The sequence below is a fragment of the Podarcis filfolensis genome (genome assembly GCF_964270895.1).
Source record: "Podarcis filfolensis genome assembly, chromosome: 13".
Classification (NCBI taxonomy): Eukaryota; Metazoa; Chordata; class Lepidosauria; order Squamata; family Lacertidae; genus Podarcis; species Podarcis filfolensis.
Window position 1 is genome coordinate 13,843,997 of NC_139615.1, and position 12,668 is coordinate 13,856,664.

The window sequence follows — 12,668 nt, forward strand, 5'->3', positions numbered from 1 at the left end:
ATGCTGGCCACAAGACCCAGAAGCTGTACGCCAGCTCCCTCGGCCAATAAAGCGAGATGAGTGCCGCAACCCCAGAGTCGGTCACGACTGGACCTAATGATCAGGGGTCCCTTTACCTTTACCTGCCAGTATCAAGAGGTGTGGTTTCATCCACTTTTAAGTGCCTCTCAGGGATGGCAATTGCAAACCTGTTCAATGACCCCATTACTCTGAACAAGCTAAATTGGCTTGTGAAAGTCACCTTTTGTAATCTCAAGTGTTTGCACACTTTCCCCCAGAAGAGAGGCCTCCATTTGACCACAGAAGTTGGTAGGGATGTTTGGAAACAGGCCAACGACCAAATGATTGATATGTTTCTAAACGTTTTTCAAAGGGGAGGTAGGAAGTTGCAACGCAGCAGTTGGCATGCCTCGTGGGGCAATGTATCTGCCAAGATTGAACAGTCTTGTTTTTTCCGCTAAAGAAAACAGAAATGACAAAATCAACCAAGCAAAATCAACCAAACACCGAAAACACAACTGAATCAGAGCCCCAAATGAGTACAGGAAAGAAAAACACCAAAGTGGTTAAAATGAACGTAAGGAATGTAATGTAATAAGAGCCCAGCTGAACCAGACTGACTACTGGAGGGAGATTAAAAAGCACTAATTGTCCATTTGTTTCTTTGAAGTGACTCCTGGAAATGGGGCAGCCCCTCCTAGTGAGGCAGGCCAGCTACAACCTGTTTCGCCTGGAAAAAATCTTATGCAGTGAAAAGGCTTTTGGCTTTATCTAGATGGGTTTGCCCCAGCCATCACCTTTGGGATAAGAAATGGGAGATTGGGTAAGAGATAAGCAAGAGAGTGGCTCCAAAAGGCTGGTGAACAATAGCTTATGATAAATTCAGAAAATCCTCCTGCCTACAATGGATTGTTCCTGTTTGCTACTCCTTTATTAGTGGCCAAATATTGACCGACTCAGGAGACAATGGTGTTCCCATCTCGGGGCAAGGCCTAGGATCAGAGCTAAGAATGTCCAGAATGTTGCTGAAGAAATCCAGCGTTTACACTTCAGAGTTCAACAGAAGTGCAATCCTCTGTGAAACTGGACCGTCCTTTGTGTTTAGTGGAGTTCTGTTGCTCTAATAATTATACAGTTGGAGTGTAGAGAATAGGGAGTCATAGAGTTGGACGCAGCTGTTGTGCCTTGTAAGAAGGGAACGTCTATCAAAAATCAGTGAGGACAATATTGAGGTACAGTCGTACCTTAGTTCTCGAACGGAATCTGTTCCGGAAGTCCGTTCGACTTCTGAAAACGTTCAAAAACCAAGGCGCAGCTTCCGATTGACTGCAGGAGTTTCCTGCAGTCAATCAGAAGCCACGGAAGCCGTGTTGGATGTTCGGCTTCCCAAAAACGTTCGCAAACTGGAACATTCACTTCTGGGCAGAGCCATAGCTAGGTGATCTTGTGCCCCTAGCAGAACTGTCCAGATTGCACCCCCTAGCCACCAACAAATTAGCTCTTCTTTCCGCCTCTCCTCCAACCCTACCCCCATTCAATTCACCCTCTATTTAAAACCTTTTCTTAAGAGGCAATAATCAATATTTTTATTTCTAGACATATTTATGGACATATTTTTAGCCAATTTTGCACGCACCCCCCTCGCCTGCACCCCTGGCAGGGGCCCACCTCACCACTCCCTAGCTACAGCCCTGCTTCCAGGTTTGCAGTGTTTGGGAGCCAAAACGTTCGAGTTGCAAGGCGTTCGAGAACCAAGGTACAACTGTACTTCTTTTTGCCACTGCAGGAGAAAAAAAGCATTGATGTATGTTTGCTCCATGCTACTAACAGGTTTCTTCATTTCCACCAACCTCATCCTACTTAGTTTCCTCCCTTGCAAGATGAAGAAATACAGAGGTGTCTTAGTTTCTGGGATGTCTGTTCACAATGCACATGATCACTTTAATCTTGGAGGTGTGTCTTGTACAGCTCCATGGAAGGTTTTTTTCTCTCTTTCTCTACATATATATACACACTTTATAAATGTGATAATATTGGAAAGAGGGCCCCAGTTAAAATCATCCTTGACTCTCTTGCAGCTTGGCACAAATTCATTTATAAGCCCTGAAATCTTTTATTCCTCAAGTGGCGTTTCTCAAGACCTGTTGACAATAAACACAGTTTCAGAGCTACAAATGGTTCGTCGTAAGAATTAATATGCATGTTTGATGAGTGAGTGTTTCACTGCATGCATATGTAACCTGTGAACTGCAGGGTGAAGCCAGGGTGAACTGCAGTTTCTCAATCTGGATACGTATGCATAGTAAAATGCATGCATTGCAAATAGCAGCATGCAGTGGATGACTTGCCGGGTCCAACATGAAAGTGCTGTCTGCTTTGTAAAACTCACCGAGTCCAGTATGTACAAAATGCAAATCCTATTTTGTCAGTCCCGTAGCACATTCGTATTCTAATTTCTTCATCTTCTCTTGTCTTTTTCTATCTGATGTATTCCTTAGAAGAGTACAACATTAAATCATTTGAACACTGGCACTGGTAGATGCTGGCACAGGCAAACAAGACGAGGGTTCCTAGATATTCCCCTGTTTCGCCCCAAGGGGCTTCAACAGCTGTGCGTGGTTCTAAATCATATAAACATAGACACTTTGTAATATATCAGCTGTACACATTACAAAGAAATATACAAGCATATAATAAGTGTACATACCGTTACTGTATATAACAGCTACATGGAACTTATTCGTGATAGATTTTCAGTCGTGGTAAACCTGTAAGCCTGAGTACTCTTCCTTTAAGAGTGAATTAATACGAATTATCTGCACCTGTCGCCTTAGCTAGTGTTGCCCCCTTATACAGTACTCAGGCTTACAGGTTTACTATGACTGAAAATCTATCACGAATGAGTTCCATGTTATGTACATTTATTATATCTTTGTATGTTTATTTGGAATTTGTACAGCTGATATATTAGAAATTAGAATATGAATGGACTACAGGACTGACAAAATAGGAATTGCATTTTGTACATCCTGGACTCGACGGTCAACTGAATAAGCTACATTTTAATATGTTATGTCATGATGTTCATTTTGACATTATGAGAAGCTGTATCTAATTTTGAGAAGTAGTTTCTAGCAAATAACTTTATTTAAAATTTAAAGATTTAAAATTTACGGCTTGTAGTGCTTTAAAAGAAAATTATATGAAAAGGATGTATTGATGGTATTTATCTCCAGTAAAGTTAGCTAAAATGTATAAGAGTGTTATTGTGGGGGAGGAAGGGAAAGGAGGTTGTGAGCCGCTTTGAGACTCCTTAGGGTAGTGATAAAGCAAGATATCAAATCCAAAATCCAAAAATCCAAATCCATAAGAATTTATCTAATGTGTGCTGGAAGTGTAAAGATAAAATAGGTACATTTTATCATATGTGGTGGTCATGTAAAAAGGCAGTAGGCTTCTGGGAAATGATTTATAACAAACTGAAAAAAAATGTTTAAGATAACTTTTGTTAAAAAAAAACCAGAGGCATTTTTATTAGGAATAACAAGTGAAGACTTACCAAGAAATGTTAAAAGATTATTTATGTATGCAACCACAGCAGCAAGGATGCTATTTGCCCAAAGATGGAAGGAAGATAAAGTTCCAGTGATGGAAGAATGGATAACAAAGAGGACAGACTATGCTGAAATGGAAGAGATGACCGGGAAGATCCGCGAGCAAGATGAAGAAAAGTTTGTACAAGACTGGAAAAAATTATAGAATACCTTAAAGTTCACTGTGAAGAGTTAAAAACTTTAGGAGGATTGATACAGCATCTATGAAGTACCGTGTACAGTAGAACCTCAGCTTATGTTACCCTCAGGTAACCTAAACTTTGGGTTGCGAAAGCAGCAAACCTGCTTCCGGGTTTTGCTGCTTGTGCAGGAGCAGAAGCTATCTCTGTGCCGCAGCCATGTGTGTGCGCAGAAGTGGCACCTCCAGTTGCAAAACCTCAGGAGCCAGAGCTCCGTAACGGATCCTGTTTGGACCAGAGGTACCACTGTATTAAGGTGATTAGTGGATTTGAGATTGAATGGAAAACAAAACAAAGGGGAGACATTGGCAACCGGGGGGGGGGAGTCAAGAAGTGGTAAATAATTAATTAGCTTTAATTTGAGTTATGTTGAAAATTTTGAATAGGTTTTTTTTTATAAAAAAGACAGTTCTAGCATCTACCCAAACAGGGAATAATTAGGGGGTAAGCAAATCTGTCAGTTTCATTTTCTCTCCAGTTCTCATTTTTAAATCCAATCTTAAATTCACCTCCACAGCAGTTTCATTTTTTTAAAAGTCTCCATGAAAATTCATCAGCATTTTGTGTGAATTTCTCCTAATACATACATGTTTTATGCCATTTTGCCCAACGCATACTTTTTTTTGCAAAGCAATTTGCCCTTCTTTAATGCCAGTTTAATGTGATTCTCAATCATATGTGCACTTATTTATTTATTTTAATTTTTTTACATATGCATTTATGAGCACACTTTACTCCAGCACATGCATTCTTGCACACATTACCTGGCAGCAGAACTGCCCTGAAAAATTCACCAAAGTGTGAATTTTAAGGTTGGCCATTTTTCAATAGGCAGAATGTTCCAGAAAGTGTGAATTAAGTATGTTGACCATTAAGTGTGAATTGAATCAAATTTCTTCCCCATTCCCAATAACAGTATTGTTTAAATCAATCAAGAAGTGATGATGATGATGATTTGCAGGATTCACACACCCAGGAGAAATATTCAGAAGGATTCAGGAAGTAGTGTTATCTTTACTGGTTAACAGAGAGACTTCAAACCACGATGCGGTCAACTGTGTCTTGATCCTCAGTGCATTTGTTCTTCTTAATCCCTACCCTCCATCTCAGTGATCCACACATTGTCTGCCTGTTCAATCCAGCTGCATGTGATCAGTACTAACCTTTTACCAGCAGCTGCCTAGGCTGGGTATAAAGAGCCCAAGGGGAAATGTTCAGCTCTACAGGAAACCGAATTCACCGCTCCGACAGCCCCCTGGGTGATTTGGAGGCATTTCTGAGTAGTGCTGGCTGAACAGATCGCGTAAGTTGGTGCAGAAATCGTTCTGGGTGATAAAATTGTGGTCCTTAGCTTGTGTCAGGGAGTGAGGCTGAGTTTGTCGCCAAAGGAAACATTGGTTGCAACCCAGCTAGACTTACACCGTGTAGGCTAGGGGTGGGGAAGCTGCCAACCTATGGATACTATTGGACTTCAAATCCCATCAGTGCCAGCCAGCATGCCGAGTGGTCAGGGATGATGGGATTTGTAGTCCACAACATCTGAAGGGCCACAGGTTCACTGTCCTTGTTGCGAAGGGAGAATGGAGGGGCCCTCGCAGTGACAATTTACAGGTCAAACTACGTGAGGAGGCGGCAGCCCTGTTTGTTTCCTCGTGCGCATTTGTGACGCAGAAGATGGAGAGGAGAGATTTTGTGTTTGGCATAAAAATAAACATGAACGTTTGCAGGGACCCTTCCCAGTATCACCTCCCTATGGGCCAGTGCCTCCTTTCTCCCCCATCCCAGCTCCAGTATCAACTAGGCTGTAAAGAAGGGGAGAGTGGGGAGGCTCAGTTCCCTTCAGCTGCATGTGTGTTATTCGGCCTTAAAAGCACCTTTCTCCCTTTTTAAATACATTTTTATTAATTTTTTAACATATCATTTCCAACAATCATTTAAGATAAATTATTATCTTACGCAATATTTTAGACGTCCATCAACTACATCTGAAGATTTTCCATTCTTTATCACTTAATCTGCATTTCTTAATTTCTCTATTACTTTCGATTGTCCTTAACTGATAAATCTCTTCATAGTCTTCCTTGCAATATTTCGCATAGTCCTCCTTACAAAACTTCTTGCAGTCCTACTAGCGTAATCTGTTTATTACAATTGCTTTTCAAATAGTTCAAATATTTACTCCAGTCCTCTAAGAATCTCTGGTGCCGCAGGTTTCGAATCCTTCCTGTTAGTTTGTCTAATTCTACATAGTCCATTAATTTCATCTGCCACTCTTCTTTCGTCAGTAATTCTTCTTGTTTCCATTTTTGTGCCAACAATAGTCTTGCTGCTGTTGTTGCATATAAGAACAATTTACAATCCTGTCTATTAATATAAAAACACCTTTCTCAGCTTTGTAAATGTGAAGAATATTCACTGACCAGAAGCAGAGATCGTTCTTTCCTATCACTGAACACCCGTTATGCTGGCTGCGGCTTATGGTAGTTGGAGCTGAAAAGCATCTAGAGGGAGGCACATGATACGCAGACTCTGTGCTCCCCCCAGACTAAAAATAAAAATAAAAAATTCTAACAGTATGTGCTTTGCAGTCATGACACACAAGAAAGTCTGAAGTGTGTGACTGTGTGTTGTGTGTGTATGTTTGAGAGAGAGAGAATAAGGCACCCTGTTGCATGTATCCACGACTGTCCTTCAGAGGAAAGGGGTCTCATGTAGCACTGATTCCCTTCCACACAGCAGAATCACCCAGAAAGTACATCTCTATTGCTGAGCCTCTGAATAACTGAGCAAAAGGGTAAGGGAAGTGTGAGACCCCTGAGGGACTAGTTCCTTGTTACAATGGTAACAATACCTGAGTTTGGGGGGGGTTGTTTTTTACTTGTTTGAAAGAAGCTACAGTGGTACCTCAGGTTAAATACTTAATTCGTTCTGGAGGTCCATTCTTAACCTGGAATTGTTCTTAACCTGAAGAACCACTTTAGCTAATGGGGCCTCCTGCTGCTGCCGCGCCGCCGGAGCACGATTTCTGTTCTTATCCTGAAGCAAAGTTCTTAACCCGAGGTAATATTTCTGGGTTAGCGGAGTCTGTAACCTGAAGTGTATGTAACCCGAGGTACCACAGTATTTCCCTTTCAACGTTTAGTGCTTCTTCTGTTACAAAATGGTAAATAAATAAATAATGGTAAACCCTTTTGTTCTCCGGGACTGTTCTCTTTCTTTCTTTCTTTCTTTCTTTCTTTCTTTCTTTCTTTCTTTCTTTCAAATTACCTGTTATGTCCCAGAGCTGAGTCTTGCCAATGAAATCCACCTGTGGGTTTGTTCTAGTCCATGCAGAGCAAGAATTTGTGTGTGTGTGTGTGTGTGTGTGTGAGAGAGAGAGAGAGAGAGAGAGAGAGAGAAAGAATAAGAAATTGCCAAAAGAGCACTTTTAAGATGATCACTTGGTGTAATGTTGAAAACACAGTCCTTGTGCCTTTCAAAAAGTGGGAATAATTCCGGCGTGTTTGACTTTGCTTTTCCCTGCCACCAAGCTGTGCCTGATACACACCCTGCTTTGATAGAGAACCCTTCAAACATGTGAGAGACTTTGCCCTCTTCTGCATACGGGCACCGTAAAAACATTCCTGAACAGAAATTGAAGGCTATCGCAATCTCTCTCACACACAGTTTCTGCTTCATGACAGGCTAGCTATTGTTCTCTGTTGCCATCTAGCGTCAACTGCACTGACCTAGCCTACTTTTGCGGTGGGTGTCTTGAGACTGGGGCAAAGCAGCTCTCTCACGTTGGTACTGTACAGCTAGATGTGACCATTTGACTTAAACCCCACAGAGCAGCTGCCAGTCAGTGTGGACAACATTGATTTAGATGGACCAATGGTCTGTGTTTGATGGTAAACAATACTTCTTATGGTATTGTTCAGTGCTTTTTTATTAAAAAATGTTTAGGGGTACTCTCATTTTAACTCAAGTAAATCCCCATTTTATAGTTCAGATCAGGAAAGATAAATACAGTAAATGGACAAAAGTACAAAGATTCACAAAATGTTTAGGGGTATGCATACCCCTGCGTCGTCCCCAGAATAAAACCACTTGTATTGTTCACTGCATTGCCAACGATGCAAGCAAAAATCAAGTAAAACAAATAAAAAAAACTCCATGTGGAGTTTTGATTTTTTGATTTTTTTTCTGTTTTGTTTTCCTGTCAATCATGCTTCTTTAAATACTATTTATTTTTAATCTTGACCTTCATTTGCAATGCATATTTGTTTTATGATACACTGCAACCCATTTTTTAAAAATATACGGTGGTACCTCGGGTTACATACGCTTCAGGTTACATACGCTTCAGGTTACAGACTCTGCTAACCCAGAAACAGTGCTTCAGGTTAAGAACTTTGCTTCAGGATGAGAACAGAAATCGTGCTCTGGCAGCGCAGTGGCAGCAGGAGGCCCCATTAGCTAAAGTGGTGTTTCAGGTTGAGAACAGTTTCAGGTTAAGTACGGACCTCCGGAATGAATTAAGTACTTAACCCGAGGTACCACTGTAAAGTGATGCGAAATAAACATTTCACCTGCTTCCTTTCGATGGCTGCAGGTTCGTCGGAAATCAGCAGCAACAATGATCTCCCTGAGAGGAAACGAAGCGCTATTGCTGCTCCTGTTGGCCTCCTGCCTGATCGTAAGCCGTGTCTCCTCACAGAATCCTCGGCACGAGAAGTTCCTGAGGCAGCACAGCGACTTCCCCCGGACCAATGTGGCCGGGCAGGATTACTGCGGGGCCATGATGCTGCGCCGGGGGATGACGAGGCCTTGCAAAGACACCAACAGCTTTGTCCATGCGCCCAGGAGCAACATAAAGGACATCTGCAGCAGAGGCGGAACCCATTACCGCCGGGCCCTGAGACTCAGCAGGGCGCAGTTATCCGTCACCACCTGCAAGCTGCAGGGAACTTCGCGGGGCCAGTGCCGCTACTGGGCCCACACGGGACAAAGGCATATTCTCATAGGTTGCGATGCATCAGGATGGCCTGTCCATTTTGAAGAAAGCAATTTCATGTAGGGCAGGCTTGCTTTTTCCACTTGCAGCGAGAGCACTAAACAGCTGTAAAAATCTTTGAAAGCAGGCGTTCCACGGAGCTCACTCACAACAGAATTGTCACTTGAATCTCACTTGCCCAAAGTTCTCAGTTAATGTATGTATAGTGTAGTAAGAATTCGCCTATTATTTCTTGGAAAATAATTGTGTACAGCTGGAAACGTTGGCAGCGTTAAGATGAATTTAACAGTGTAAATAAGTTTTGATGGATGCAGTGCTTTTTTCTGGGGTACGCATACCCCTAAACATTTTTGAATCTAAGTTTGGCCTCATTGAGGGGCAGTATTTCAATATGAATAGGAAAATGAGAGTACCCCTAAACATTTTTTTTTAGAAAAAAAGCACCGGATGGATGTAATAATGGAATGCTGAATGGTTTAGTTTTTTTGTAAAATATGCAGGGATTTATGATATGTAAAATGAACCATAGAAAGAGAAGAAGGGAAGTCACTGATATTTTAAGGATGTAAAAATGAGTATATTCAACTGTAAAACACAAAATGTAATAAAAATTATATACAAAAAAAGAAAGAAAAGAATTCACCTATTATTTCTTTTACAGAGGCTCATCAATGTAACGAAACATGACATTGTCCATGCCTTGGATCAATGCAGGGCTGCTCACTATATAACCCATTAAGCCAGAGATTCCATTTGGCCACTTGCCAGGGACATTAAAATTCAGATTAAGGTGTTATCAGATACCTGTCAGGCCACATAATACAGGGGTAGGGAACCTGTGGCCCTCCAGATATTGCTGAACTCCATTAACAGATCCAAAACTGCGGGACTGGATCATCCAGAGATTTCATGCCACATCGAACAATGTGTTGCCCAAATTCAACTGATATACAGTGATACCTCAGGTTACATATGCTTCAGGTTACAGATTCCGCTAACCCAGAAATAGTGCTTCAGGTTAAGAACTTTGCTTCAGGATGAGAACAGAAATCGTGCTCCGACGGCGCGGCAGCAGCAGGAGGCCCCATTAGCTAAAGTGGTGCTTCAAGTTAAGAACAGTTTCAGGTTAAGCATGGACCTCCAGAACGAATTAAGTACTTAACCCGAGGTACCACTGTACATGAATGGGCAAAAGAGAGCAGCTGTTTTCCTGCCCTGTCTCTGATATTACTGGCAGGTGTCCATGCTGAGGTTCATTTGCATATGCCGTAAACCCACAAGATCCAAGACACATAGGGTCAATCCGCATGGTAGGTTACCCAATTCTATCCAGAGCCGTCTCTCCTCCGCACATGTGGGACATACTGGAGATAGGTATCGATCTAATCTGGCCCACTGATGTTCCTCCTCTTTCTCCAGCCATTAGTACAGTGGAACCTTGGTTCTCGAACTTAATCCGTTCCGGAAGTATGTTCAACTCCCGAAACGTTGGAAAACCAAGGCGCAGATTCCGATTGGTGCAGGCGCCCCAGAAACAATAGCCAACAGCTACATCAGACATTCGGCTTCTGAAAAACATTTGAAAACCAGAACACTTACTTCTGGGTTTTCGGCAATTGGGAGCCGATTTGTTCATCAACTAAGCCATTCGAGAAGCAGGGTTCCACTGTATAAGAAAAAACTTGTCCTGTTCTACATACATCTTTACCTCCCTGACCCCCATCATTACAAAAATCAAAACTGGATTTCCCACTGCTTTACAAACACACACAGTTACTATGTTAGACAATTATAGGGTTAGTGGCATCAGGTCAGGGTCACCACAGATGTCTTTCCAGATGCCTTCAAGTTCCCCCACTCCACCTACTGAAATGAGGCTAGCAAGAAACATTCTTTTGTAGTCAGTACCATAGGCTGCAGCTTTTGCTTGGTTGCAGTGCATCTGTGGTGCCCACAACACACACATTTGCAAAAATGACCTTGAGGCCCAAAAGGTGGACAGCCTCTGCATTAGGCTGCCTGCCCAATAGCTGAGGAAACTATTAAACTGTTGTCATTTTGGATTCAACAGTTTCTGATTAGAGTGAAAATGAAACGTAAGCCTGCATTTGAAAGTTGGCAACATTTTTGAACATTTGCATTTCAATATGTTTTCCTGTGATTTTTTTTTCTTGGATGATAATAGAACATATTACATGTATGACGATAATCTCAGCCTCATTCAACATTTGAACGAGGGATGCTCTAGGAATACAGGCTCAATGCAGATTTGTGGATACGGATGCACTCAAGCTTTGTCCTGTGTCAGATCACCATGTACACCCAAGTGTTCACTTGTTTCTGTTACTCTAATATAGTTTTGTTTTTTTACAAGTCCAGGAATTATGTTTAAAAATAAAATAAAATACATAATGTGATATATGCACAAATCTACAACTTACGAACATGCTGCTCTTTATTCACATAAATGACCATGAGCGTAATGTGTGGGATTTCATGGTTTATGTGACCACCTAAGTTTGGTCCTTTTCTAATAATAATAATAATAATAATAATAATAATAATAATAATAATAAAATTTTATTTATATCCCACCCTCCCCAGCTGAAGCCGGGCTCAGAGCAGCTAACAACAGTAAAATAATACAGCATTATAAAAACAATTCATTATAAAATCAGTTGAAATCAAATTGATGGCAACCATTGGGCTAGAGTTCTGTGAAGAATTACCAAAGGAGGGGGTCAGGCTGTGCCTTGGCCAAAGGTCTGGTGGAACAGCTCTGTCTTGCAGGCCCTGCAGAAAGATGTCAAGTCCCGCAGGGCTGTAGTCTCTTGTGACAGAGCGTTCCCCCAGATCGGAGCCACAGCCAAGAAAGCCCTGGCTCTGGTTGAGGCCAGCCTAACCTCTCTGTGGCCCGGGACCTCCAAAGTGTTTTTGTTTCAGAACCGTAAGGTCCTTCGTGGGACATACCAGGAGAGGCGGTCCCATAGGTAGCCCATTGCTGTTCCACCCTGTTTTTTTCCACAGGCAGCATAATCTATTGGCCAATGTGCATTCAGTACATATAATTTCAAGGGTGCAAAAGAAACTGAGCTCTGGAGGATCTCAGCTTTTTGGGAGGAGAGATTTCTGCTATAGAGATTTGTTTTATCCATCTGTGCTTAATATAGTATGTATTCCCAGAGGTGTCTAAAATAAAAGATTATATTGACTGGGGTCTTTTCTTTGTTTTATTTCATCATTCTACGATGCTTCGTGATTGTATCAATATTTCCCTAATTTTCATCCTTCCCCCGGAATAACTTGAAATCTATAACGCACAGGAAATTTTTATTCACATCAGTGACTCTGAAATGTGAAATAATCCAGTACAGCCATTTTAATCAAAGTCTGACATGTAGTAGCTAATTAAAAATAATAATGTGGTGAACTGTTGTGGAACAACTTCACTGAAGAAGATAACAGTGGTTATCCAGAGCTGCTTGCTACTTGCGAATGGGACTCTGTAACAGTTCAAGCTTCACAGACCCAAAAATGCATTATTATTTTTTACTCTCTTAACTTGCGAAAAGAATACATAATAATATGCCCGCTCACGCAGCCAGCCTCACACGAGCAGCCAGGCTCAGAACTCCTCAAAGAGAACAAACTACCGTATTCCTGGAAAGCTAAAGGAAGCGGGCGCACATCCCTGCCTTAGAACGCCAAACGAGCGAATCAGCGAGCAGTATGCAAATACACCGCTCTTCTTTTTCTTTAAAAAAAAAAAGTGACCAAAAATACAACAACTGAGGGGAGGCAGCTGCTGATGATTGGTGACTCTGGGGCCAATCAGCAGCTTAGGGGGCGGGGACACGGGGCCTGCCTCTCTGGCTTGCG

At 41.8% G+C, this 12,668-nt stretch overlaps 1 protein-coding gene across 4 annotated transcripts in view; it reads left to right on the top strand.

The window, feature by feature from the left end:
* Window positions 1-3,541: 3,541 nt before the first annotated feature.
* LOC310748466 (ribonuclease-like) overlaps window positions 3,542-12,668 on the top strand; it is an 81,048-nt gene continuing 71,921 nt past the window's right edge. The window contains exons 1-2 of one of the 4 annotated variants that reach the window (XM_083584292.1): window positions 3,542-3,731; window positions 8,388-9,375. In XM_083584292.1, the coding sequence (XP_083440418.1) occupies window positions 8,412-8,852 (441 nt within the window). In that variant the 5' untranslated portion in view covers window positions 3,542-3,731; window positions 8,388-8,411 and the 3' untranslated portion in view covers window positions 8,853-9,375. Of the gene's footprint in view, window positions 3,732-3,885; window positions 4,050-4,591; window positions 5,097-8,387; window positions 9,376-12,668 lie in introns of those variants that run through there. The other 3 variants (XM_083584294.1, XR_014541324.1, XM_083584293.1) reach the window with 3 other exon arrangements.